Source organism: Odontomachus brunneus, unplaced genomic scaffold, assembly GCF_010583005.1.
Source record: "Odontomachus brunneus isolate Ranch 3 - 2012 unplaced genomic scaffold, Obru_v1 Obru_scaffold_041, whole genome shotgun sequence".
Lineage (NCBI taxonomy): Eukaryota > Metazoa > Arthropoda > Insecta > Hymenoptera > Formicidae > Odontomachus > Odontomachus brunneus.
The window spans coordinates 1824786-1852471 of record NW_022639491.1 but is presented as its reverse complement, the minus strand read 5'-3'; the positions used below and the strand labels follow the sequence as shown (position 1 = coordinate 1852471).

General features: G+C 40.6%; 3 protein-coding genes across 7 annotated transcripts in view; 2 read left to right on the top strand and 1 right to left on the bottom strand.

Moving 5' to 3' along the window:
* The window catches only part of LOC116844475 (D-xylose transporter), a 20971-nt gene extending 16814 nt beyond the window's left edge, over positions 1-4157 (top strand). For all 4 annotated transcript variants that reach the window (XM_032816009.1, XM_032816010.1, XM_032816012.1 and 1 more), the window contains 3 exons: positions 425-703; positions 1614-1811; positions 1984-4157. In XM_032816009.1, the coding sequence (XP_032671900.1) occupies positions 425-703; positions 1614-1811; positions 1984-2183 (677 nt within the window). In that variant the 3' untranslated portion in view covers positions 2184-4157. The remainder of the gene's footprint in view (positions 1-424; positions 704-1613; positions 1812-1983) is intronic.
* LOC116844474 overlaps positions 3864-27686 on the bottom strand; it is a 42686-nt gene continuing 18863 nt past the window's right edge. Inside the window, exons 2-4 of one of the 2 annotated variants that reach the window (XM_032816007.1) lie at positions 23326-23452; positions 14288-14491; positions 3864-8997 (exon numbers count right to left, since the gene is read on the bottom strand). In XM_032816007.1, the coding sequence (XP_032671898.1) occupies positions 6585-8997; positions 14288-14463 (2589 nt within the window). In that variant the 5' untranslated portion in view covers positions 14464-14491; positions 23326-23452 and the 3' untranslated portion in view covers positions 3864-6584. The remainder of the gene's footprint in view (positions 8998-14287; positions 14492-23325; positions 23453-27686) is intronic. The other variant, XM_032816008.1, reaches the window with a different exon arrangement.
* Positions 16392-18144, top strand: LOC116844476. Its single transcript, XM_032816013.1, has 2 exons — positions 16392-16521; positions 17832-18144. The coding sequence occupies exons 1-2, from the start codon at positions 16477-16479 to the stop codon at positions 18096-18098; spliced, it is 312 nt and encodes a 103-aa protein (XP_032671904.1). The 5' UTR covers positions 16392-16476; the 3' UTR covers positions 18099-18144.

Genomic DNA, 27686 nt, shown 5'->3' with positions numbered 1-27686 from the left:
ATCGCGTTCCATTTTTCACAAAGCAAAAGAAATTGTTGTTTAGGAAAATAATTGTGTATGCTGACTGAATGTTATCGAGAAATGTCGAAATTAATCACAAACTACCTGTTTCGTTAGTAATGACTACTAGAACTATTTGCATTGCCATCTAACATTTGCGGGCGGAAACTAAGTTAAGGTCCTAATACATAAGTCCTTTTCACCTTATTATTGATTGAACATCAAGTATCTCTTCCACTTGCCATTTTTAATTGAAATTCCTTGACTTAAGAGTTCCCAAATGATTTGAGGTCTCCTCAGCTCGCTTCTCCCTTTAAATCGTCGTAATCTCGACTACATGACTAGTTTTCGATCTATATTGCAATTTTTTTCTCAATCACATGTACGCTACACGAGATCAAATCGCGAATGTTTCTTCTTTCAGGTGGCATGTGCTTCGCTTACAATTGCGATCTCTACTATAGGGAATATTTCCCGGACTATGATCTCGGCTGGTGGCTGTTCGCCGTCACGATCGTCATCGGCAGCATCGGTGTCGTGGTCGGCGGGATAGTTAGCGACAAGTTCGTCGCGAAGATGGGAATCAGGTCGCGCGTGGCCTGCTTGGCGATCAGCCAAATAATCGCGACGCCGCCTGCCTTTGGCTCGGTATATTTCAACCCCCTCTGGGCCATGATCACGTTAGGATTCTCTTATTTCTTCGGTAAGGAGCGACCTCGGAACGCTCAACTAACGCGAAATCCCGAAGGGACGCAAATTATACATAGATAAGACTTAAATAAGAAACTCAGATAAACGATTGAGTTCAGCGAAACAAGCTGCTTTGCAATTGTTATAAAATTTGTGAATCTGTATGCTCTTAATTCTAGCTAAATCCAAGGTCACGTACCAATCACACAGATTTGCAAATTTTACAACAGCTGTAGAGCAATTTTCTCTGCTAAACGCAGCCGATAAGTTTGTTCTTTCTTGAAGAACTTCCTGAACTGGTATAACTGCTGCGATAAGATAGAGTTGTGTGCAACAAATATGCTTGTTTCATTCTATAACTTATTGCATCAGTGAGTTGCAGAATGGTTTATACATAATCAGTGGTGTAGTCAGAGGGAGGGGCTGAGGCTGCAGCCTCCCCCCGAAATTAATTTTCTGGATTACGCTAGTAAGTGTGTAGTACGTTAGTAGAAGTGTGAGAACAATTTTTTTAAATAACCTTTTTTTTACGCTCGTCAAAAATAAAAAATACAGCCCCCCCCCCGAAACTTTTTTCTGGCTACGCCACTGGACATAATAAAATTGGAGGCTCTCACTAAACTGTCAAAACTGAAAGCCATTGCGGACGAACTTGTGTAATAAAAATATAATTAGTGATATAATCAATAATATAATTAAGAACAGTAAATGATAATAAATAATAATATTAATAATATAATTTATATATTAAGACAAACAAACTCCTATCAGTCACTCTCAATTTTGATAGTTTGGTGATCAACTTGATCACGTCCAAACTGTTCTGCAACTCACTATACATAAGTTCAATAACTTCTTTGGAAAAGAACAGATGTCAGTGAAAGAAATGAAACTCGCCAATACACATGTCGTTTCCTTCGCAGCCGAGATGTGGTTCGGCATAGTGTTCGCCGTCGTGGTGGAGATCGTGCCGCTGAATCTGCGCTCCACCACTATAGGCGTCTTTCTGTTCGTCATGAACAACATCGGCGGCAACTTGCCGATACTCGTCGAGCCCACCAGGTTGGCCATCGGTTTCCGGGAGTCGTTGTACATTTTTTACGCGGGTTTCTACGGCATCAGTGAGTAACAGAACGGGAGATTCACTCACGTAGCGGAATCGTTCGCAATCGTTTGCAATCGCGATCGTCAGACTTTCTATGAGGAAGCCGCGACGAGTTCCGCGATTCTCTTAATGGTGATTATCGCGAATCGGCTCGCTGTCACTTGATATTCTTCTTTCCTCCTCCGCAGGTTCCATCATGTTTTTCTTCACCATGTTCCTAATGGACGGACCCGTGGAGGCGGAGCAGCAGGTGGACAGAGTGTTCGACAAGACGGCCCCGCCGGCGTACGACAATAGCATGTTCACTAATGACGATGGCCAGATGCCAACGTTGGAGTTGCCGCGGTTTCCGTCACGACCACCCATCTATGAAAGTTCCCGATTATGAGACGACTCGACGGCAGGAGTCGTTCCTAAGAGTAGCTCTGTAAATAGTGCTTCGTGCCCCGCGCGTCTTTCGGCCTGACGTTCGAGAGTCGCGTAGCTACGCAGATTCTCACGACAGCATTAACTCGACAACGTCAGCTACGGATTGATCAATTGATCGTGGGAAAATTATCGTTGCACGTCGCGAAAATTAACAACAGCGCGTTAGACCAGCGAAATCTGTCTTCATTCGCGATCGAGAATTTAATCGCCAGACGTGCTTTATTTTCGCGTACTTCGCCGATCGATATGTGTGTGTCGAGACTTGCGAAACTGCGTATCATTATTATTAAGGCTCTTGGCTAGTCACCGCGGCCATATTGGTTGATGACGTCAGAAGCGAGAAATTGCACACGAATTTTGCGTCCGAATCATTGCAAAATAAAAAGATATGTTAACAAAGTAACACTTGCAATCGATCCTACACACTCGTAAAACGCTCCGGGTAGTGTTCATTTCCCGAAATAACCTTTACAACACTGCTAAATGTACGTGTAAAAATCAGCTTATTTTGATAGGAGATCAGCTGTGAGACTCGGTGTGGAATATGATAGAATAAGTACTATTATAGTTAAAATATTACAAAAAGCATAGTATCCGGAGTATTTTGACACTTCCGCAATTGTGTTATGTGTGATATATAAGCACTACAGTCAGTAATAACACCGTGATTCGGACGGAAAAATTTAGGTAGCTGTTACACACATACACATACATAATTCGCTTTATACATATGATGAACGAAATTCTTATTCCTACCACTGATGGCTGTGTCGCCACCGTCAACGCGAATTTCTTGCCTGACTAGCCAGGAGCCTTAAGAGCAATTGTTTCGTCGCGAAATCGCGTTGCAAAGTGTTCACCTTCATGCACACTGCCTGAATCGCGTGAGTTTCCCGGAAAAGTGGATTCTACAAATTTCTGATCCTGAAAATTCTGTAAAACTTGAAAAAACTAATGAAGAATCTCGAGATATAACATTATACAAACTGTTGCTTTACCTTGAAGATACAAGATATTGCTTGTTGTTTCATATTAACTCGATATTTTAAGTAAAAAAAAGAGGATATCACAGAAAAAAATTCTACTCTGCTAAGAAAAGCAATTACTCGGTTATCTTTTTTTGAGTAATGATTATCTTCAACACAAAAAATATTTTCCTGACAATAGTCTTCAGATATATTCATGGCAAATTTTAGAAAAAATTATTACTCAAAAGAAGAATTTATTTATTTAATCAGAGAAAAAGTTGGTTTGATTTTATGAAGTGCGTAAACCGAAATTTGAGTAGATTTGGTCATTACGACGAACTTGCGATAGATTGCGATGTAAACTTACGAAATACTTGAAACAAGCAATATTTTCTTAAACGCAATATGTTATTTTTCTGTGTGCGCAAAAGCTCATTGCACGATTCTTACTCTATTCTCTCTGTGACACACACACTCGCGACAAAATTGATTCACACACGCGCATGTCACTATCTCCAATAAACAGGACGTTTCGAAGAAGCATCACGCGAAGCAAAGCGATCGAACTTCGCGTCTGCGAGGACAGGACGGGATGTTGCGAAAACTGGTGTTGGTTCGCGCGCACGTGTGTGGGACACGCGGCGCACAGACACATCGCGCAATTGCACATCTCGCAAAAAAAGAGCCTTTTATTGAGAAAGTCACATAAATTAATTAATATTAAGTGACGATTGGTTTCGGTGTTATATCACATATCGTAGACAGCCTGTTGGAGTTTACCCGCGACCGGTAATGCGAAACACGACGATTAATGCGTATTTACGTTGCACACTCCCGTTACGGATCACTCGGACACGCTGATCGGACGCTCTCTACTTACACGCGAGCGATTACGAGCTAGGAGTGAGATTCGCCGTCTTCTTCTATGTACAGATTATTTAATATAAATAAAACGAATTCACTTTGCCATTTTGTAATGTACAAAACAAGGGATAATCGGGGAACGACGATATGTCCCCCGGCGAGCGCGGATCCGGCTCAACGCGCCTCGACGGGGAACTCTGTCATGAGATGCTGCGTATTTCTAACGTGCGGCCGCGACGATACACACCCGGAAAAATATAACCACATTGATATCATCCTTGATGGTATCTTTATTGGAGACTTTAGGAGGATTCTTAAAAGCAGAACAACTCTAATTGCAAGTTGCTTATTCATTTAGTCGACTGAACCTTTGCTTGAACGAATTTTGTTCCTTCAAGCAAAGTTTCATTAACTCAAACACTTTTTTTCTCTCAGTGCAATGAAGAGAAATAATGTGCTTTAGATGTCGATCACCATTAGAATTATTTCGCAACCAAAAGCCGCGAGTAGGCTCTCATTGGCCCCGTATTTTGTACTTTAAGTAATATCTATAAGAACCTGTTCATATACATATATGTATACTGTTGGAATATTTTTCTTTTGGTTTTAGAAGAATCCTCCTGAAGCCGTAGGAGGCTCCGTTAAGGACGAGACTATATTTTCGTGGGTGACATCAGATTGATTGCGAATTCTTTCTTCATAGAACACGCGCACGTCACTTGCCGGCATTTGAGTCTACTTGGAGAACGCCTCGTCCATACCAACGGTCGTTCAGAGCGTTTCTGAGAAAAGACTTTTCCGGTCAACTTGATACTCGCGTGCATGCGTACGGCGAAACAAATGGGACACGCGAGGAAGTGCGTATGACGCGCGCGCGCGTCGCGGACTTGGATCATCCACCTGGCGGACGATGACACGCACATTATTATTATCATTGTTGTTGTCGTCATCGTCGTCGTCGTCAATTATGTCAAACGTCCACGACGCGGGCGAGGTGAGACGTCGCAACGCGTGGAATAAGCGTAAAGACTAAAGCCTCCTTCGGGTTCGGCGAACTCTAATACTTCTCGAGCTAGCTAACACCCGACAACTTAACTATAATGCTCTTAATACTAACGGATACTTCGCGCGACGTCGCGCGTCGTTCACCGCTGCGCAGCGGTTTTCGCTCGAGCGAGCCGGTCGTTCGTCTTGCTCTCGCGTTGCAAGGTGCAAGGTCCCGCGAACAGTCGACACGACGCGAAAACGCGAGAGAAGGTTGCGGCAACACGCGCGCTCGTGTGTGTTGCGGGCTCCTTCGAGTTTGCAAACTCTCGCGGTAGCCCTCAAAACAAAAGCGGCCCCGACGAACGCGTGCTGCTGCTCGTTAGCTGCGCGCGGCGCGCTCGCCGCAAAATCAGACTTCGTTATTATGTACATGCAAGACGTCGCATCGGAGGAAACACGTCTCCGCGATACGCCACTGGTCACGTGAACCTGAGAGGATCGCATCGACACCGGAGGAAACGAACTGCCGGCTTCACGTCGCGAGGAAAGATTTAACCTCAGAACACTCTAAACAATATACGAATCCTAAATATGGACCAATTTCTCCCAACCCTTTTATTTTCTTCGTAATATTCGGAGAAATTACCGGAAGGGAGCGGTCAAACTCTCATAAGTTTTTATTAGCGCCATTTGATATTGATTGGAAATCGTCGAAGAGCTTTTTTGCGCAACGCTCAAGTTAATATTAACGTAAAGAGAATCGTCAGTAAAGTACGTGATTGAAGTAGATGAGGATGGGTTGTCGGAATTGATTAATATCAATAATTTGTGATAAAGGATCGGTCCCGACGTGGAAGGCTGATTCACCGCGCACGTTGCGTGTTCGGGAAAAACATTCGGCGCGTGCGTTGACACTGTATCGGACATTGCTATCCTCCCCGTAGTTTAATACTCGCACGTACAATCGCGACTGTCTCCCTTTGTCCTCTTTTTCTCACATAGAATGTGAGAATCTATAGATATTTTTACAATTCAATAAAATTGGAAGTTCTAATAAAAAAGCATGCTTTTTTTTTTAGATAAAACAATGTAAGAAAAAACATGTATTTATAAAAAAATAATGTTTGGGAAGTTGATCTGGATGAATTTCATCCACGTATTTAGGGTTAAAAGCGACGTGTCCGCAATTTTCTCTCCCTTGCAAGATTTTTCAAAGATCACGAGGACGAAAAGAGAAACGCGAATTCCGCGGTTCTCTCTCTCTCTCTCTCTCTCTCTCTCTCTCTTTCTTCTTCTTCTCGCTATAACGCGACATTTTATCTCGTTATTGTCACGGCCGCTCGCAGACGCTGCCTCTGCGCGAACTTGAACCACGCGCACAGACGTAGGAACATTCTGAGCTGGCTGTCGTAGTACACCTCGCATACTTCTCGCGCGATTAAGCCGAGCCTCGCGATAACCGAGACTCGTCGTCCAAGTAGCGTCGCGGCGAGCGCGACGACGCGCGAGTGCAGCGGTTCCCGCGAGGCGCACATCGCGATTCAACACTCCTCGGTGGACGTGCTGGAGATCTGCGTGCTGGCGCCGCTGGAGAAGCTACTCCTGCAGGTCTCGACCGCGAGCGCGGTGTCCGGCACCTGCACGAACTGCACTTTCTCCTTGGGCCACTTGCTCCTGCCGTACACGCAGTTAAAGATATTGTAACGGTGATCCATCTCCAGGTGGCTGAGCGTGCTGCTGTGCCGGCGCTTCAGCACCTTCTTCGCCATCAGGCTGCGGTTGTTCTTGTACGAAAGTTCGCGTCGGAAGCAGAAGAATCTGCGCAGCTCCCTCTTCACTCGCCGCGACCGATAGCCGAAGAGCAACGGGCTCGCGTACGCGGCGAAGATCAGGAAGCTCAGCGCCAGTACGTCGTACTTGTGCGCGAACTCGTAGTCTGAGTACTGCGGCAAGTTCTTTATCACACTCAACAGCACGTAGGGCGACCAGCAGATCAGACCCATTACAATCACGAGCGCGCTGATCCTGGCTGCCCGCGTTTCCTCGCGATACCTGAAGAGAGAACCGTTGCTGATCCGATGCTTCAGGGAGTTAATGTAACTACTGGTGCTGCGTATACTAGACACTCGGTTCAGGCCGGTCGGCTTGTTCGGCGCCGCCGGCGTGATCGTCACGATCGGCGCGAGGAGACACGACGACGGTTCCGCGTTCCTAACATTGTTCTCGGAGTTCTTGGTCGCATGTAGTTCTCCCCCAGCACCGTCCGAAACACTGGATGACTTGGACGAACGGCGGCCGAATCGTCTCGATCTCTTGCCGTCCGGACGATTAGCCGCGGGACTCGAGCCGTCGGACACACGGCCTTCCCGTACCGTCGTCGCAACGCTTCGTTCCGAAGTCTTTGAAATCTTTCTTTCATCCTCGCCCGCCTCCTCCTCCTCCTCCTCCTCCTCTTCGTCCATGCGAATGACGGTCTTCTCGAGAGAACTTCGTCTGGAGTCGACGCGTTCCGGCGTCTCGCAAGACGCGAGCGACAAGAAGTAGTCAGAGGGTCTGCGACTGCTAACCCTGCGAATAGTTCCTGGCACCTCCAGCGAGTCGAAGCAACCGTAGCGTCGCTCGTCCTCCGACTCGGACTCGCTGGAGTCGCCGGCGATCCATCCGGAAGACTCCGCGGTCGACATCGCTTCGTACATGAGATCATGCGAAGACTTCCGTCGCCGGTCTGCCGGCGAATCTTGGAACTTGCTTCTCACGAGGTCCTCGTACGACACAACGCCGCGCTCTCTCTCTTCGAGGAACTGCGCCTTTAGGATCGCCATTGGCTGGTCCCTCTGCGCTCGCTTATCTTCGCGATCCAAGCCGCGCGCGGCCGTCACCTCTACCGGCTGCAGGCCCACCGTGAAGACGACTTCGCCGGCTGATGACGAAGTGGCGTTCCTCTCATCGGCCGACAGCGCCGACGATTGCACGGCGTCCGAGGACGACGAGAAGGATCTCCTGCGCGACGCCTGGTTAGCTGAATGCGCGGTCTCGCTGGTCTCGTCGATGGACGATAGACTCGAGATCTTCGGTATCCTACGGATCTCCTCGACGAGCGCGTCCGCCGGTTGCTGTGACCGCGCGTAACCGTAGGGATCCTCGCAGAAGCTGGCGGACGACGACAGGATCGGCCTGGAGCCGGTTCGGCGGGTCCGCTCCGAGTTTCGGTGCGCGGCCGCGTAAATGCTGACGTAGATCCAACAGACCCCGGCGAACGGCAGCAAGTAGGCGAACACGCTGTGCACGAGCACGTAGACGAGGCCGTAGGTGCCGTAGGAGTCGGTGGAGTTCTCGAGGAGGTCGATGCCACGACTCGATTGCAGCAACGTCGACGTTGCCGCGCCCTCACCGTTCACCACTTCCTCTTCCACCACCAACTCCTCCTCTTCCTCCTCCTCCACTACGGTCGTGCCGTTGTTACCGAAGAACGCGAACACGGAGTCGATCGACGCTGATGTGGACGATGTGTTTAGCAGGATGTCGCGATGGGACGCGTTGCTGCCGTTGTTGAGTGTCGTGCACGAAAGCCAAAGGCTACGCGGGCTCGGGTTCAAAGACGCGATCAAGCCGAACGCCAGTGAGATCAGCCACACGGAGACGATCAGCACGGCGGACTTGAGCTTGTCCACCCGTGCGCGATAACGCAGCGGATCCACCACGGCGAAGTATTGGTCAATGGCGATCAGCAGCACCGATAGCATCGAGGATGTGGTGACGAGCGCGGTGGCGCCTTCTGATATGGCGCAGATATTGCTGGCCGACATTGGTGCCGATGCGGACGTCGCGCCCGCGGAGGACGCGTTCGACGTGGATGTCAGCGTTGTCCCCGCGACCGGCGGGCCGTCCATCATCAGCAGCGGGTTCAGCAGCGCGCACGTCAGCAAGTTCGAAACGGTTAGGTTCATCACGAATCTGGAATCGAGACAGAGCATCCCGCATTTCAATCAAATGTCGTGCTCGACGCGTTTTACGTCCTGCGTTTATCAGGGTGGTGGATGAAGCGAGCGTACAGCGTGAGTGAAGCGTCTGATAATCCATGCGAGTAACAGTGCTTTACGTTACGAAAGAAGATTCTATGGAGACAATATGATTCTTCTTGGATTCCAGGATATGGGAAATTCGAGTGAATGGCGACGACGGTTTGTCGCTAGATTCTTAGTCTCCAAGGTGCCATCAACGTATTCTTCACTGAAATGCTATACTTATAACTGAACTACCAGTTATAAGTGTAACACTGCAATCAGCAAAATCTCGCAGTGGAAGAATCAGTTGATAGTAGAGACTGATTCAGTTTGCGAACGCAGATAATGTCATCACATAGAAGTGCATGGAAATCGTTAATTCTGTCATCATAAACACAGAAACTTGGATTTGACATAACACATAAGGAGTTTATTTATCACAGATTTTACAATGACATTTTGCTTTCACCATTTAAAATCTGTGGAAAATAAGATGAAGCAGTGAAGTGGGATTCACTGATCATCGATGAATTTGCTGATTCACTTTAAGAGAATACGGAATCTCATGGGATTTCTTACAGAAGTCTTACAGGAACGGCGGGATGGAGACATGATTCCCGACTGAAACTTTATTACACAGTCCTGATCAGGTTAATTCAATTCAATTATCTAGTTTCCCAGATAGATAGGCGTCTACAAATTCGACAGCAACTTTGCTAACCAAATGATGAAGGCTACATTCCTTATGGTATATATAGCATTCATATTTATCACACAGAATGACGAAATAAAAATATGAAAAAGATGATCAAAATTTGCTCAGAAGAATATGTAAAATGTAATATGAAAATCTAAGCATAATTTTTAGTTTGCTATTTTAATTTGCTTGTATTTTAACTTGTTACTGCGTCGATATAACAAAATATTTACATTAAATTATGATGTGAAGTTAATGATCAATCCAATACAATACACTTCCTTCATAAATGTAATTTTTAAAAAATATTGAAGTTTCCACAACCGATTGTCATGACAATCACGAAAGACTATCTGAATTTGTATAAGATATATTAAATCCTGATAAGTCATATAATGCAGCGTGACAATCAAGATTTTATTAATAATAAGGATTGTTGATAATTACGACTCGATAACATTACATTATGTTTTCATATAATATATTTTAAATTATACAAATCAGATATCTAATTAGGGTCAATCTGATCAAGACTAGGGGATAAATTTCTAATCGGGTTCCTCGACGATTTCAAAATACAATAAATATAATAGATAGAAAGAGATAAAGATAGATAGAAAGATAAAGATAGATAGAAAGAGATAAAAAGCAAAAAGAGGCGATAACATTATCGCACATGCAGATTGCATATCAATGCATTTCTATGGCGGCATGCTATCAGTTGGCCGTAGTTATGCAACAATAACTCAACGCTTAAGTCGAGTGATGTACGTTTCGGGAAAAATAAAATTGAAAATTGACACAAATTATTTTGAAAGTATAGATAACATTTCGCAATCATTCAAGAAATCAAGCATGGTCAATTGTCTTCTCTTCAAGAGTATTCATTGGCAAACTTAACGCTTAAAAGTGGGTAAAAAAGACGCAACTAATAAAAAATGGCGCAACTAGTAGAAAATAAAAACTATTTATTAATTAATTTTAGACGTCCATAAGGCACTATAAGGATCTTATTTGTCTTATGTAGAAAGCCTTATAGACTACCTATTGGTAAAAAAGAAAAACTCAAGAATCATAATTTTGTAGATTGAATTGCATTCTTGCATAACTATGATCAATTATGAGGCTCGCTGTTACTTTGTATAACAAATGCGCGAACATCAAGGCGTACGTGAATTTCCCGAAATCGCACTTTGACGCGTTCAGAAGATTCACTCTCCCGAATTATCCTCGCGATTTCCGCCGATGTAACGAATTTCTCGCGGGACGGCACTTAAGGATCCCACGGTGTGTTTCGTCTCGCTTGTTGCCGCTGTCAGCGGACTGATTGACGGGCCGGCTCGCTCAAGCATCGCGTACCCGGCGAAGATCGCTTCGAGTTTTGTACCACGTGCGCGTGGTCCTTCGCGTTTGATCTAAGTATAGCCCGGGACACAGCGCTGATCTTGTATGAAACGTCAAACGCACGACGACAGATCGATTTCCGGCTTTTTGCGGCGAACCGTTACACCTTCTAACGTTGTTAACAGCGAACGTTAGAGGGAGAGAAGGCACTCTCGAAATACGAAGGTTTATTATTACACTTATAGGTTGCAGCGCTTGCCAGGACTCGGCGCTGCCGATTTCCCGGCTCAGCAGGTGAATATCTACGCAATAACAATGATAGGTCCGGTCGTCATGCGGCGCGCGACTATTAATAATACAACGCTCTAACATCAATCGCGAACGTTTGCTTTCGTGGAAATCAGTTACTCGAGTCCTGACCCGATCAGATTTCAATAAACGAGAGTTGCATAAGCGCGAGCTGGCAATTATTTTCATGAATTGTTTACGAGCGATCAATTTTCGGGAAATATGACAGGCTGCTGCTGCTGTCTGGCAAGGCGAAGAAGACAGCCTCATGAAACGGTTCGATAGACAGAATCCAATGTGTGGAGAATTTTATTTTCACAGTAAACAAAAGATGTGTCGCGCGTACGCGTCAGTCATTCCTACGTTTTCTTCTTTTTTTCGTACGCGATTATTTTTGTATGTCGCGTATAAATAAACTGTGGGTCATCCTAGCGTGACGAGTGAATTTCCAAGAAAAACTACGAGGATGCACCTACCTTCATCTTTCCGCATTGCGCGTTGCGCGTGCGCCCACTAACGACATGACGAGATCATAAGTTAGAATATTTAGGCTGGCAATGTCCCACGAGAGAGTGAGTGAGAGAGAGAGAGAGAGAGAGAGAGAGAGAGAGAGAGAGAGAGAGAGAGAGAGAGAAAGAGGAGAGGAGGAGGAGGAGGAGGAAGACCGAGAGAACACGAGAAAATGTAGTCTACCCGAACGACACCTCAGATGCGATTTTATTTACGAGCACGATGCAAAATATATGTCCACGTAGTCCGCGGAAGGACACGTAGGACGCGTGAGCGTTGCGAACGAAAATAATTTTCCTGCTACCGAAGATATGCGCGCGACATCGGAACATGTGAGAGAAAACTACGCGCGAGAAAATGAGGTGTGCATTTTAACGTGCATGCGAAAGTCACGATTAATCTCGAAGACACGCGCGATATTTTCCGCGATATTTTCTGATTCTCCTCTTCAGTCGGCAAAACAACGTGTAGAAAGTATGCAGAACGTACACAAAGAAAAATGCTAACTGCTAACAAAAAAGCGATTACTCAATTTACTTTTCTTCTTTGAAATAATTTATTTTTTTCACTGAGAAAAAATGTCTGATAACTATAATCTCATAAAGAAATAATCACTATAATACGAACATAAAAATTTTTTTACTGAATCTTACTATATCAAATGATATGCATGTTAATACTATTACTTTTACTACAAAAAAATATGTTTAAGACCAAAAATAACTATAATTTTAGTTAATTCTCTCAATAAACAAAGAATATTTTTTTGGTAATAATCTTCAGATATACTTATTACAAATTTGAAAAATTTTATTATCATGTACTCAAAAAAGAAATTTATATTCTATATAAGAATATTATAGAATACTTATCAAAAAAATTTATACTTTATCGAAAAAAAAACTGGTTCGCCTCTACGTATTAAGCAAACCGAATTTTTGTTTTCATCTACACTGAGAAAAAAATATCTAAAAAAAAATAAACATTTACACGGTGAGTACTAATGATATATTCATTTAAAACCAAATTCTCCTTAAATAGAGAATAAACAAATGCTTTCCTAAAAAAAGCTAAGATAAAAGTTTAAGAGAAGAGCTAAGATTAATTTTTTAATTTTTAAAACTTAAAAAATTTTTTAAATTTAAGAAAAAATATATATTTTTTCACTTGAAAAATATTCTGCATTGGCAAAAATAAATATGTTATTAATATCCATCGAATTAATATTGACTATTTCTTAGACATTTCTTCTCTTAGTATAATATCCTTGATTGAAATGGCAAATTTGCTAAGATTCAGAATATATTTGAATAAATCTGAAGCTTTTTTTTATGATATAGATAAACTGCAGATAACTTGCAGATAACTTATGAAATACCTGAAACAATTAACATTTACGCAGAACGCATTTACGCGCTTATATAAACGCAATATGCATTTTTTTGCGTGCACATATTTGTTGACTCGTGGATGTAAGATATTTGATTTTTTTTTACCGAGAATTTACGTATTTGAATTTTGATCACGCTGCCGTCATTATGTCATTACGTCATTTGACTTATCGCGATTGCCAAGACTCGATGCGTAATGGATCGCCGCGACTCGTCGTCGTCGTCGTCGTCGTCGTCCGGAAAAAATGCAACGGCTCTCTCCTCTTTCTGCTCGATGTGCACGTGGGGGTTATTAACCTTGGCACGAACGCGCGGCACGCGTTCGCAAAATAAGCCGTACGCACAGTAAATTATTTATGATCGTCCGGTGTCTCGAAGAAAATCCCGCGAACATTACGTGGAAGTTGACACGATGTCTGGACATATGAATTCTAGAACCACCTCTCTCTTTCTTTCTCTTCCCTCGCGCGAGCGTTAGCACGATTTATTTCCGATCTGGCGCGTCGCTGCGAACTCGAGAGACTCTCGATAATCGGTCGTGAAATAGATTCTCTCTTATGTGCGTCTCGTACGTTTTCGTTATACCTCGAGATCGCTATTCGCGAGAGACCGTCGCATGCGTCAATGGGTCAAGTTAATGAATTTGCGGAAGCTTCGCAACACGAGAACTGACGTCGTTCACGAGACTGGCGAGTGTCGCTTTTATCGGCGATAACGCAACGCTAATTTCGCAAGCAGACGCTAGTCGACTACAACACAGAGTCTCCCTTTCCATGCTAAGCGTAAGATTGTGGATTTGCAGCACACAGAATAATTCAAAGTTAGTGTCTCAGCTTAAAATTAAAGATCAAGCAAGCAAGAAATGAGACGTGAATGAAACTTGGAGCGAAAATTTGGGACGAGTGATGCGGTAGTGTCTTTCTCTTTCATCGAAATCGAGAGTAGAAAACTCGGCGGCTTTCAGATGGAACTCCCGCCACCAAATAGTATTAAACGATTACTTCACTTACCGATTGGAGATAGTGCGCAGTCCTGGCCGTACGAGAAACGCCAGCAAGAGGGTCGCGTTGAGCAGAAAGCAGCCGAAGAGGACAAAGCTCCAGACCGCGATCGCCGGATTGTTCCACCATTTTTCCAGACCTCCCAGATCCGGTCTTCCTCCGATCCCCGTCGCAGCTCCATCCATTCATAAATAATAAATATGCGCTACGGGCCTGCGACAAACGGAACACGCGTATTTTCGTTAGAGCAGTGTTTCTTTCGACAAATCGATTCAGTCAGAAGGTCATCGGACGCAGAGTGCAGTGTAAGACAAAAGTCCCGGACACATACCTAATCTTAGACATTCTTATCGCTTTGGTCTTTAAATACGGGTATTTAAACTTTCAACATAAAATATAAATACATTGTTAGAGGAGAAATATGTAAAAAATAAAAAATATTTATTTGGTATTAATACTTATGTATTAATATTTATTTAAATCTAATAAACTTACTTAAATAGAATAAACAATTGCTTTCGTGGGAAGCAACGGTTGTTTTAAGAAAATATACATTTTTCTCGTCTAAAAATTTTTTTTCTCAATATGCATATTAGTACAAATAAAAATATGCATATTAGTACAAATAAATGTTATTAGCATCCAACGCGAATAACTATTTCTTTTAAATATTTTTTCCCTCAGTATATATATAAATATATGTATATATATTCACATATTTTATGATGAAAGTTTAAATATTCATATTTAAAAACCGAAAACAGTAAGAATCTTCAGGATCAGGCGCATGTCTGCACCTAAAAAAATATAATATTTTTCTCTTAATGGATATCCTTGTAATATATACGCTCCTAAGAGGATTCTTCTAAAACCATAAAAAGAATATTCTAACACCGAAAATAAGAACTCTAGTTATATAGATATTTTATGTTTTTGTAACTTCATATTCTAAATAAAAATTCTTATCAAAAGAATATTTTTCTTCTACTGAAATAAACTAGTAATCAGAAATCTTATTAAACTCTAACCTTTCCTCTTGAAATAAGAGGAATATGTTTACTTGAAGCAGAATGCCTTCTTCTTAGAAGAAATTTCTATTGAAAACAAGATTTGTATTGTGGATAAAAAAAAAGGTAAAATTTAAGAACATTAAGAATATTGTATTTAGAATATTTCTCTCTCTTTTGGTTCTAGAAAAATCCTTTGCTATATATTTGTGCCTATATATTAAAAGATATACTATGAGAATAAGATTATATTTTTTGGATGCGGGCATTGTGATGTTTCTTGTTTTCTTGTTTGAGTTTAATTTGAAAGAAATGCCAGATACATTTTTTTGATAGCAGCGGTGACACCGAGATCGGTTCTTCAACGGAACAGGAATTCGATTTGTCACAAGCGGAAATTGGATCAATCTCCTGGAGTTCGCGGAAATATCGAGCTATGCCACGCGCGCTGCGAACATCACAGGTTCTGGCTGCTTACCACGGATAGACGCGTGCGGAATTACGTCCTCGAAATGGGTCAGTTTGTACGACGACGCAGCGGGAAAACGCTGCGACCCCGATGTAAGTGCGGAGCGACTACGGAGTTCCCCGTGGACGTATATTTTTAGACGGGTTTCCCCGTACGCGCACATGTTGTAAAAATATCGACGTGGTGCGCGCGGACACGCGTGTCTCGTCAAATGATTGTCTGTGCAACGCTCAAGAGTGCGTCTGCGAAATTCGCCGGGATGAACGTCGCGATTTTCATCATTCGAGAGAAAGGGAGCGAGACGCGCGTACTTCATACGCGCTCGCGTGTGTGTGTGAACACAAGGTAATTGTTCGCGGGTGTCGTTACCTGAAAACGCGACGTACCACCTGTCGGCGAGACGTTCATCGCGCATAGATCACTCTCCCTTCTCCCCTCATCCAGACGAGAGATGTAGGCTCAATTTAAATAACAAAACACGAGTCGAGCACACATATCGACTATTAAGGTTCAGCGTGACATGAACGCGTTCTAAATATAGTGTCGCTGGTGTTGTTCGGTAATCTCTGTCTTTCGCGCACTACGACAGCGGTATTTTCCCTTTTACGATGAGATAGTCTAATGAGACGGACCGAAGTTGAAGATCGGCTCTGCCCTGCTGACGTCGTCGATAACATGAACGCCGTAATTTTGCGAGGAAGCGCGTTTTTCGGTGACCAAAGATGTTTTTTTTAGGAACATCGAGGCGAGACAAAGATGGAAAGAAGGTAAGAAAGAGAGAAAGAGAAGGAGAGAAAAAAGAAATGAGAAAGTGCAAAGATACGCAAGGCGATGTGAGAAAACAAAGTCACCGCGATTGACGTCAACTAGTGTTTTTCGACCGATATTATCGCAATTTGCTCTTCATTCCGCGGCTATCGCGCTACCAGCTAATCGGACGATCCGCCGCGATTAAGTCAATAATCTTTATCGGGCGCATCTTTCACTTATCTCCCTCTCTTCATCTGTCACACTTCAAGATCCGCTCCACTGACGTGGTTTTTTCAATACGATATCGCTCAAATGGCATCGATTCAAAGTACACACCAGCTATATCAGTATCGGATATCTAAATTTGCTAATATTCAATACGATTATCGCGACAGTGTTTCATACACGAAGAGGATATTATAGATTTATAAGTTCCTAATAATGCGCAGGAATAGATTGTCTCAGTACATACAGAAAAATGTCCTATCGTTAAGAGAAACGATCACTCAATTTGCTTTTTTTCTTTTCAATAATGGTTGCCTTTGAATATTTCTTGATAACAATCTTGAAATACACGCGTCATAAATTTTAGAAAAGCTTCATTATCATTTGCTCAAAAGAAGAATTCATTCTTTTTACAAGAATGTTATAAAACTTTATCATAGAAAAGGAGTTACTTTGATTTTACGTTATACTCTCTAAATCTTTGATTTAGAGAGCTCTGAGAGAGTGAAATTCAATTAGAAAAGTGGAGTGAGCAAACATCGAGTCACATGAATTCCAGTAATCTTTCACTCATACAGAGTTAATCCTCCATTCTGAATCGTCGAGTGAATATTTTCACTCTAAATCGAAGAGTGAATCTGATGTACTTCCCTTGTGTAAGATTTATCTTGCTAATAAATTTCACTAGAAACATAGCTAATTCTTCAATAACACAGTTCCTGGGAATATAAATGGCACATATAAGACAAAAAGATGATGGATTACAGTTGAATATCGATCTACTTCTCGCTCATAAAATTCCACAGTAATTTTCGCTATAAGATTCTCTCAGATTCTCTCTAGATTCTCTCTTCGTATAGATAGATAAAGAATCGCGCGTGCGAATTTTGCACAAAGCAAAATTTAGGCTCAATATTCAACGTTGCAAAAAATGTTAATGGACGATAAACCCGATATCGTATCGCTTTATGGTGTCTAAAAGCCATTAAAAGACATTAGTGTCTCTCTGGAAGATGCGATAAATTTTTTAGGCGGCACGCGCGACACAATCTTAATCCGACGCGCTGCTTAATTTCTTTCCTTTTCTTTCTTTTTACGGTAGCGATGCACCACGAACAAGGGAAATCCACGACGGTCGATCATTCCGGTCTTGTGTGGCGACCGATCTTTCGCTCGACTGTTTCGAGACCTGGCAACATTTCAAGATTCGGTCGTAGAGAGCAAGAGTGAAAAGAGGAAGAAGAGCGTCTCAAGGCATCGTCAATCCGCACGATCTATGAGCACGATGGTCGTTTATTTCCGTTTAACGAAACCATCGCTCATAATTCGATCGCGTGCGCAGGCACGAGTCGCGTCGAATCCCAGATGATTCATTTTATCGGTCCCATGAGAGCGCGTTATCGTGTTTCTCATGTCACAATCTTGCGAGGGGACGCGCTAGCGGAAACAAACAGTCTCTGTGTATTTTTCATGGCAGGAGCAATAACAACGCGCGACCGACTCTCGTGGGGGGTCGGAAGAGAGGGAACTGTTTTTAAATGACGCACGATATATCTCGTTGCACAATAAAGACAATCCGACTTTTTGACATGACCTCTTATTCGTCGACTTTATTCCTACAATCTCAGAGCATTCGCCAAGACGGCAGAGAACCTCTCGCGAAAGTACGCCCCGTTTACCACCACGAGCAAGACGTCATTCCATGACGATAAAAATTTCAGATCTCATAAGAGTGAGATAATATTACGAGAAAACTGCAGAATAAAGGTCTCGGATCTGCGTTTAAATGCGAAACATTTGGTGACGTAAACACTCAACGATTACTACATTATTGATGTTTATTGACCTTTAAAAATTGCAAATCGCTTACACCACTGATAAATAATAAAATCCACGTCAATTCACTTCTTTTGAGAAGTTTTTCTTCGAAAAAGAGACGATCAATCAATCAATTTAGAAGATCTGAAATCCTTTTTCTTTTTCTCCAAGAGATCTTTCTTTGAATAAATCGTGCTTAACGAACCGAGATTTTTTTCCCAATTGCCGTGATCATCGTTTATTATATCATGCAAATTACACGCAGTTTTTAAATCAAAATTCCGATTGAGACCGGCCCGTTGACCGGTTTTTTTCATTTTCACTTCGCATTCCACGGCGATACAATAAACGGAGATGCAATCGTCGACGTGCGATTCATCGCGATCGATTCGGTGTCAGGTCAATGATATGTTACTATAAAAGGCTCAAAGGATTTATGCCACGATTCTAAACAGAATCGTAAGTTTCGTAACTTGTTCCCGTAAAATCCGTAAGAACTTATCAGATCTTCATTTCTATGCGTACTATGTGTTGTACGATCACGATCGTAAATTATGTGAAATCGTAGATATTTACGAGTGATCGTAACAACATACAGTACACATAGAATTGTAGATCTATTCATAAATTCTTACGAATTTTATGAGTTTACTGCAATTCTAGAGAAAATCGTAAAACTCGTAACTTGTTTTCGTAAGACTCGTAAGAACTTATGAGTAGATCTGCAATTCTGTGCGAGCCGTATGTCATATGATAACTCGTAAATATCTACGATTTTTTTTTGTTTTTTTCGTAAACTATGACTTTACGATTTTACGATTTACTCGTAAAATTGATTTACACTGTAAAAGATCTTACGTACATAGTACATAAACAAATGTTCCAAAAAGTCCACTCTAAATTTTTTGTCGAAAATAACTCATTCATATGTTCATTCGTGTGTTATTTATATTATGTACTAGTTTATATATAATGTAAATAACACACAAATGAACATATGAATGAGTTATTTTCGACACAAAATTTAGAGTGGACTTTTTGGAACATTTGTTTACGTACTGTGTACGCAAGATTTTTTACAGTGTAAAAAAATCTTTACTTAGAATTGCAACATAAGTTACAAATCTTACGATTCTGTTTAGAATTGCAGCATTAGTGTTAGATGGTGTGCAGATGTGTGAATGCTTGGTTAACGTGGTGCGTGAATTTGGAATGATTTTAGTGTATTGAGTTAAGTATGGAGGTCAGAAATTAGTAGAAATTATGTAGGAATGAGTGCGCAGATAATGTAAGTGAAAGCGAAACAAGATGTTAGGTAGGAAAGCATGATTCAGAGCGCAAAGAGTGCATAGGTAATAGAGGTTATGGTGTCGAAGAAGGAACGAGAAGGAAGCAAAATAAAAGTAATAAAAGGAAGAAGAATAATACAAGGACTAGTGAGATAGATGATGTGTAAGTAAGTAATGTAAAGAATAAGAAGAAGGATATAAGATATGAAAGACTCTTTCTTTTGGCGATGTAAATTGAAAGAGACATAAGAAGTGAAGAAAAACACAGAGGAATCACTTCATGGAATTAATAGGAAATATAGAATGGAATAATGAAACTAATGAGATATGACAGAAAATTGAGGGAAAAAAGAATAAAGAAGAATTAAGGAAAACAGATTGGATAGGAAGAGGAAAGATAAAAAGATAGTGTACAGCTGAAGGTAAGGGCAGAGTTTAGAATATTGTTAGAGCATGGGAACGAGAAAGAGAGAGAGAAGAGAAATAATATCTGTTGAGTGAAATTATAATTAGATATGATAAATAAGGAAATTGTAGTGTAATGGTTAGATGAAAATGAAGAAAATTATGAAAGGAGATTATAATAGTATTTAGGTTACGAGAGAATAATATTGCAAAATATTAGAGAGATACGATAACTATAGGTATATTAGTAACTAGGGTTGCATTCCAAGACGTCGTTTTTGAGGAAAATTTTACTTTAATTTTAAAAAAGACGCTTTGACATGCTACCAAGATAGATAAATAACCCACGAATGAACATATGAATGAGTTATTTTCGACACAAAATTTAGAGTGGATTGAATAGATATGAAGGAATGAATAGATATGTGTGATTAAGGAAAATAATTGTAAACCAATTGTTTCCTTCTTGATTATGTGTAAATTGAAGGAAAATGTACGGATACTGATAAAAGGTGCGTTACGGCGATACGGCGCGTAACAACACGGTCACAATTAAACAACGCGGATATTTTCGCGCTCACGACTCGATAAGGCGTAATTCCTTCTCCCCGCGACGACGATTAAGCGGGTCGCATATCCGTCCGCCGTCGTATTCGGCTAAGAATAGCCGAAGTATGAATTGAAATGGATCGAGAGGAGAACCTGTTTGCGCTCATCACTGTCCGATCTGTCGATCGTAAGGCACAACGATAACGAGACCGCCGCAGGCGAATCCGAAACAGATGTCATTGTCATTCCGGTGAGCGTATCGTCGTCGTGAGCTCACGTGAGCTCGACGACGTGAACCGCGCCGACGGCGACATATCGACGGCCGGCGCGATGCGGGTGCACGGAAATACCCGGATAGACTTTCATGATTATCACGACGCAAGATAATCGATGATGAAAACTTCGCGATTCTTTTAATTACATTTAATAATAAAATAAGTATACTTATTGTATTATACAATCAAAAAGAATTAGAATGGCTCTTAGGTGTGCAATCAAAAAAAGAATAAGCAAGAAAAGGTGTTTTAGAGCCTAGGCGCAGATTTAATAGTGCAATGCAAAAATTGACATAGAACAAGTCATATACAAATCATAAATGTTTCGACCCGTTTTGGATCCTCTTCGAATATTAAACGGTAGTAACGGATATAAAAAATATATATAAAGTACTCGTTAGAGAGAGAAAGTCATACAATAGTAGTCAATTAAGAGTCATTTTCATTGCTATTAAATCTGACTAAGCTTTAAAACGCCTTTTCTTGCTTATTCTTTTATATTGTATTAATTTATTAAATTTACATCATGCAATAATGTGAATTTCTTGCTGTATTGTACTCTAAATTTCTTGGAGTGAGACTTCACTCCAAGGTAGTGAAAATTGCCAGTCGAAGTTAGAGCGAGAATTTTATTCCAAACGAGTGAAAACTCACTCCAAACGAGTGAAAACTCATTCCAATCGAGCAATTTTTTCATTCGTTTGGAGTAAAGTTCTCGCTCTAACTTCGACTGGCGCAATTTTCACTACTTTGGAGTGAAGTCTCACTCCAAGAAATTTAGAGTGTGATGCAGCGGCAACAAAGAGAATCATTTTTGTACTTGTTGTACTTAAATCTAACTTCTGCGTGCATTATTCTCGATTTCTCGCGATACTCCAACTCGACTTTCGCAAGTAGACAATCAAAAGCAGATCCAAGCGTACGTGCGTGCATGCGTGTTCGCGAGACGCTGATGCGCGTTGAAAACGCAGAATTGCGTTATCGGAGTCGCGATGCAAGAGGCGTATACGCGCACCGACATCGCCAATTTCCCGGTATATATCCCGATAAACGTACGTGAACTTTACAGCAACTTTAAGTATATTAAATCACGAAATTCAGCAATGTCGAGGCCTTTATGACTGATCAAACTACAATCATATTTATCACAATAGAATGATAAAATAAAGAAATACAAAAGAGAAATACGAAAAGAAATTATCAAAATTTGCTTAAAAATATGTCATGCTAAACATAACATGAAAACCTGACTTCAACAACTACAACAAGAATTTGGATTGCTTGCTACACTAAGAAAAACATTAAGAAATAAAAAGTATTTATTTAGCAGGCACTAATAACATATTTACTCATATTAATATAAAATATTTTTCAAATAAGGAAATATATATTTCCTTAAAATCTTAGCTTTTTATAAAAGCTATTGCTTATTCTATTTATATAAAAAAAGTTAGAATTAAGTAAATATATTATTAGTACCCACCAAATATTTTATTTTTATTTTTATATATATTTCTCTCAATGTACACAGAGTCAAACCAACTATTTTTTCGATAAAGTTTTATAATATTCTTGCAAATAAAATAAATTTCTCTCTTGAGTGCATCACAATAAGCTTTTTTCAAATTTGTGATTATGTTTTAAGACTTTTATCAAGAAAATACTATTTATTGAGGATAACCATTATTTACAAGAAAGGAAGTAAACCAAATAATCACTTTTCTTAGTAGCAGAATAATATTTTTCTATGTGTAGAGTTATCCTTCGCGCGCGATCATAAGAGAGCGTGTTTCGATATTTTTGCACACACGACTTGACGATTTCGTTGTGAAAAGCCTCGAACTCGACTTAAGCCTCCGCGTACAATGTTGGGTCTGCGGAGCCTGAACAAATATTCGGTCGCTCGCCCATTTTCACAATGGGTCCGGGAAAATTTTAAACTAGCGCGAATCTGTTGCAGACTTGATTTTATTACGTCACTATGTTATAGTTGAAGTTTTTGAAAAAAAGAATTCAAAAATATCAACAAAATTGTGGTAGTTCAAAGTCTCTCGGGTCTGGCAGACCCAGACTATACGGTTTGTCCTAATAAATTTATAGGATTGTAGGCGGAGGATTAATGTTTCGGTGGTCCATTCTAGGTGGAGTGATTTACCGCGCCACGCGCCAAGAGAAACGTCGCGGAAGCGAGACCACGGGAGTACTCTCGACGTTCGCTCGAAATTGGGTTAACGAGATGTGTTGGTGGTCGATAACTCACCGGATGCGTGAAAATCAGGCGACGACAAGCACGACGGTTTCGACGATGCAGGGACGTGACATCGCGCCGATCGCGGCTAATTCTTTCTCCGCCTCACATCGACTCGCTGCGCTGCACTCTTGAGAACCTTGAAGATAAAAGAGACACAGCTAACGTTATTCTCCGGCCTGTCACTCTCCGCTGAACGGTATTTCTCAATTGTCACTTTGTCGTTTCTCACAACCGGCAGTAATTTCATACGCGAATCTTTTAAAATAACAACCAAGCACGAGCGTTCCGGAACTTCACGCCGTGACGTTAGTACTTTTATTTGCAACGAATATATTTGAATCCTTTATCGACCTTCGAAAACAATAAAACGAACATATCGGCAGATCGTAAGTCGAGATCAGAATTCTTGATCCATTTTTTATTAAGATAAAGGACTTCAATCCGAGCGGAAGCACGATCGGTGCAATGCGTCTTTGCGACGTTGCTCGCGATCCCCGTCGTTCCCGTGCACGCCCTCCTCGCAAACAATCATCGAATTCGTTCCCTCAACGGCAATAAGTCGAGAAGCCTGATCCGCGCAGGTGCACTTGCAAATCGAAGAGGCGTTCACGCTCTCTGCAGGCGCAGCCTGCACGTTGATAAAGCGATCTTATCGCGTTTATCGAGCGACACGTATTCGTCAACGCCTCTCAGAGAAGTTCTCCAGATGCCGCCTCGTCGTTGTACCTAGCCGCGAATCGATTCTATCTATGTGCAGTTCGATCAATCCCACCATTCGAGCACGATGGTGAAAAAATTCAGACTATTACTGAACTCATGGACATAGTATACATGGGCTCCGAATGACCTGTTCCGTCGTCTAATAGAGTGAAGCCAACATCTAGAAAGAGAGTTAGAATAAAGGGGCTATAGTTTTCTTCCTATTTTGTCACTTTTTTGTTGCGTGCATCTATTTCTCGTTTCCATAATATTATAGAGCGCAACAGCCCCCCGACTAGACTGGCAAGTAAAAGTCTTACTTAAATTTTATTGCACTTTGTCTGTGCAGAAAGAGACAGAGAATACAGGGGCTGTATACATATTGGCTTCACTTTTCTGGCCGTATGCGGGGTCCATGTGTACTACGTCCATGACTGAACTGAACTTCTTGGAATCTCACTCAAAACAAGTGAAAAGTAACAGTATTATCAGTCGAAGTGACAGTGAAAGTCTGCCACTCGAAATCGTAAGAACGTTTCACGAATGAACGTTTCACTCAAGCTCAGAGTGAATTCTGATTCCGTACACACAGAAAAATATTATTTTACTGCTGAGAAAAGTAATTATTTAACCCATTAACGTCCAATGTGCTGAAATTTTACGGTGATTTGAGCCATTTATTTTACTACAGAAATGAGATCTGTTGTTTACGAAGAATACCATTCCTATCAATTTCGATGTCGCTCTATCGAATAGCGTTGAGAAAATTTAAAAAAAATCGCAATTTATGCAAAATTTTTGCAAAATAAAATAAACGCATGTTTTTAGGGCTAATTTTTTCTTCTTCCGCTATTTTCTTCATAAAAATGTGTTAGTATTGCTCGAGAAAGTGTCTAAAACGTGTTCCCGACACTTTAACTTAAAAAATATGCTATAGGTATTTTTTTCAACAAACATGGTAGTAACAAAATGGCGGTCGATTTGAAGCGTTTAATTCGAATTTTCGTTTGTATTTGGTTATCGAAATTGTTTTAGGGTCAATATTACTACAAAATTACATAGTAATTTACATAGTAATTACATGGTAAAACAATTTCGGTAACCAAAAATAAACAAAAATTCGAATTAAACGCTTCAAATCGTCACTTGGTATCGCCATGTTTGTTGAAAAAATACCCATAGCATATTTTTTAAGTTAAAATGTCGGCAACACGTTTGAGACACTTTCCCGAACGATACTAACACGTTTTAGACACTTTCCCGAGCGATACTAACACGTTTTTATGGAGAAAATAGCGGAAGAAGAAAAAATTAGCCCCAAAAACATGCGTTTTTTAATTTTATTTTGCAAAAATTTTGCATAAATTGCGATTTTTTTAAATTGTCTCAACGCTACTCGATAGAGCAATATCAAAATTGGTAGAAATGATACTCTTTATAAACAACAGATCTCATTTCCATAGTAAAATAAATGGCTCAAATCAACATAAAATTTCAGTACATTTGGGCACATTAATGGATTATATATTTCTCTTCTTTTGAGTAATGTGGTTATTTTTACCAAAATAATATTTTTTTTATAATAATTTTGAAATGTATAATTTTGAAATCTCATTATAAATTCTAGAAGAGCATTATCAAGATTATTCAATTTCGAGTGAAAATATTTACTCAATTCAGAGTAGAGAATTCACTCTATATGAAAAATCACTTGAATTCGAGTGACTTGGTAGTGAGTGACTCTACTTTCCGAGTGAAATTTCACTCTAAAAAGTTCAGCGAGTGACATCGCGCGGAGATATAGGTAATCAATTTCCAGCGAGACTATTATTTTCCGCCAGCGAAATATGTGCTCCGGATCAGGAAACGCGATATCATCGAAATTATGCACCGCGAAAAATTCCGCCGATCGGTCACGCATTGAAACCGCTTATGCCGGATATAAAAGTGCATTGTCGAGCGAGTCAATTCCGTGTCGCCGTCGTCGTCGTTGCGCAAAATTGAGGCATTTTATAGAAATCGCGCCCAATTGAAGAAATTTATCCGCGAACAAAGCCATCTCCGCGAGGGAGAAAGCTTTTACTGTAGATTAAACTTCTGTATATTTGCTTTCGTGAGAAACGTAGCGGAAATCGCGTCCTTGGCTTACTCGGATTTTAAGCGCGAGAATCACCAACGACAAGTATCACGCGTACCTAAGAAAGAGTAGCCGCCTCTCGATCGACAACGAGAGATTAATTTTGCTTATGGAGGATTAAGGCCATCAAATCTGCCGTGCCAAGAAAAAAAGTGGTTAAGTCACAAATGTAGTTAATCACTTTTTTCCTTAACACGGCAGAAATATGACAGAGAAACTGTCGAGAATCTCAGAGACGACTTTCGAACGGGTGCAGAGCGGCATGTCACCCGCAGATAAACAGGAGGGGGCGAGGAGAGGCGTCTTCATAATTAGCGCTAACATTAATAAATATCGTGTGATCAACCGTATCAATATCGTCTCTTGTCGATCTCGAAGATAAGGCGACGCTGTTGAACCTGCAAGTTCGATCTTGGTTTAGATCTGATTTATCCAACATTGAGTGAAAAATTACCTTAAAATCAACAAAATTTCTTTGATGAGTGCCATTAACATATTTATTTAAATCTAAATTCTCTTTATTAACCAAATATTGTTTATTTAAATCAGGTAAATAATATTTGATTTAAATAAAGAGAATTTAGATTTAAGTAAATATGTTAATCCATCAAAAAAGTATTTGTTGATTTTTAAATAATTTTTCGCTCAGTGAAAAAGAGCTAGAAATTTTAAGAAAATGTATATTTTGTTACTTGAGTACTATATTTTATAAGCTATATAATATAATACTATATTATACTATATAATACTATATTTTATAAGCTTTTATAAGCTGCACCATCAGCTGTATCCAGCGAATAAATATTTTTTTATATTTTAGATATCTTTTTCACACACATATATAGATACATATACACACACATAGTAAAATAAATTCCTACCGATAATCTATTATTGCGTTACTAGAAATATTGTATAAAATCGAAAAGAATGTATATTAAAAAAGCAATATATTTTCTCCGCGTGGAAATCGCACGAGCGCTTCCTCACATTCGCAATGTAAAAGTGTCCTTAAGGGGGGAAATAGGTTTAGAGGCCTGAATTTTCATGTTTTTTTGCGATTTTTTTTTGGGTGGATTTTTTTTTTTTTTATTTATTCCAACTATTAGATCATATTGTACATGTTTTCAAGTATATATTCAAATTTTTTCAAGTCTGTTTCTTATAAAATAGCGTCGTTATAAGCCGTAACCCGTGAACGTCCGCCGCATGAACATGTCGCTTGTGTGACGCCTACAGGTCGTAATTTCCATCTAAAATCAAAAAATCAAAAATATTTACGTTTATTATAAGTTTCTCTTCTATATGAACCTCAAATTAGATAAAAAAATCGAAAATTGAAGAAATTTCGCAAGTCTGAAAAAAAGCCATCGATTTTCACCGTTTTTATTTCACTTATCTGTCCTTAAAAATGCATTTAAAATTCATTTTTTATGCCAATTGGAGGTTCATATAGAAGCCAATTGAATAACGAACAATAATCAATTCGGTTTTTTAAGATTGGTTCATTATTTTTTGAGCTACATGTCACACA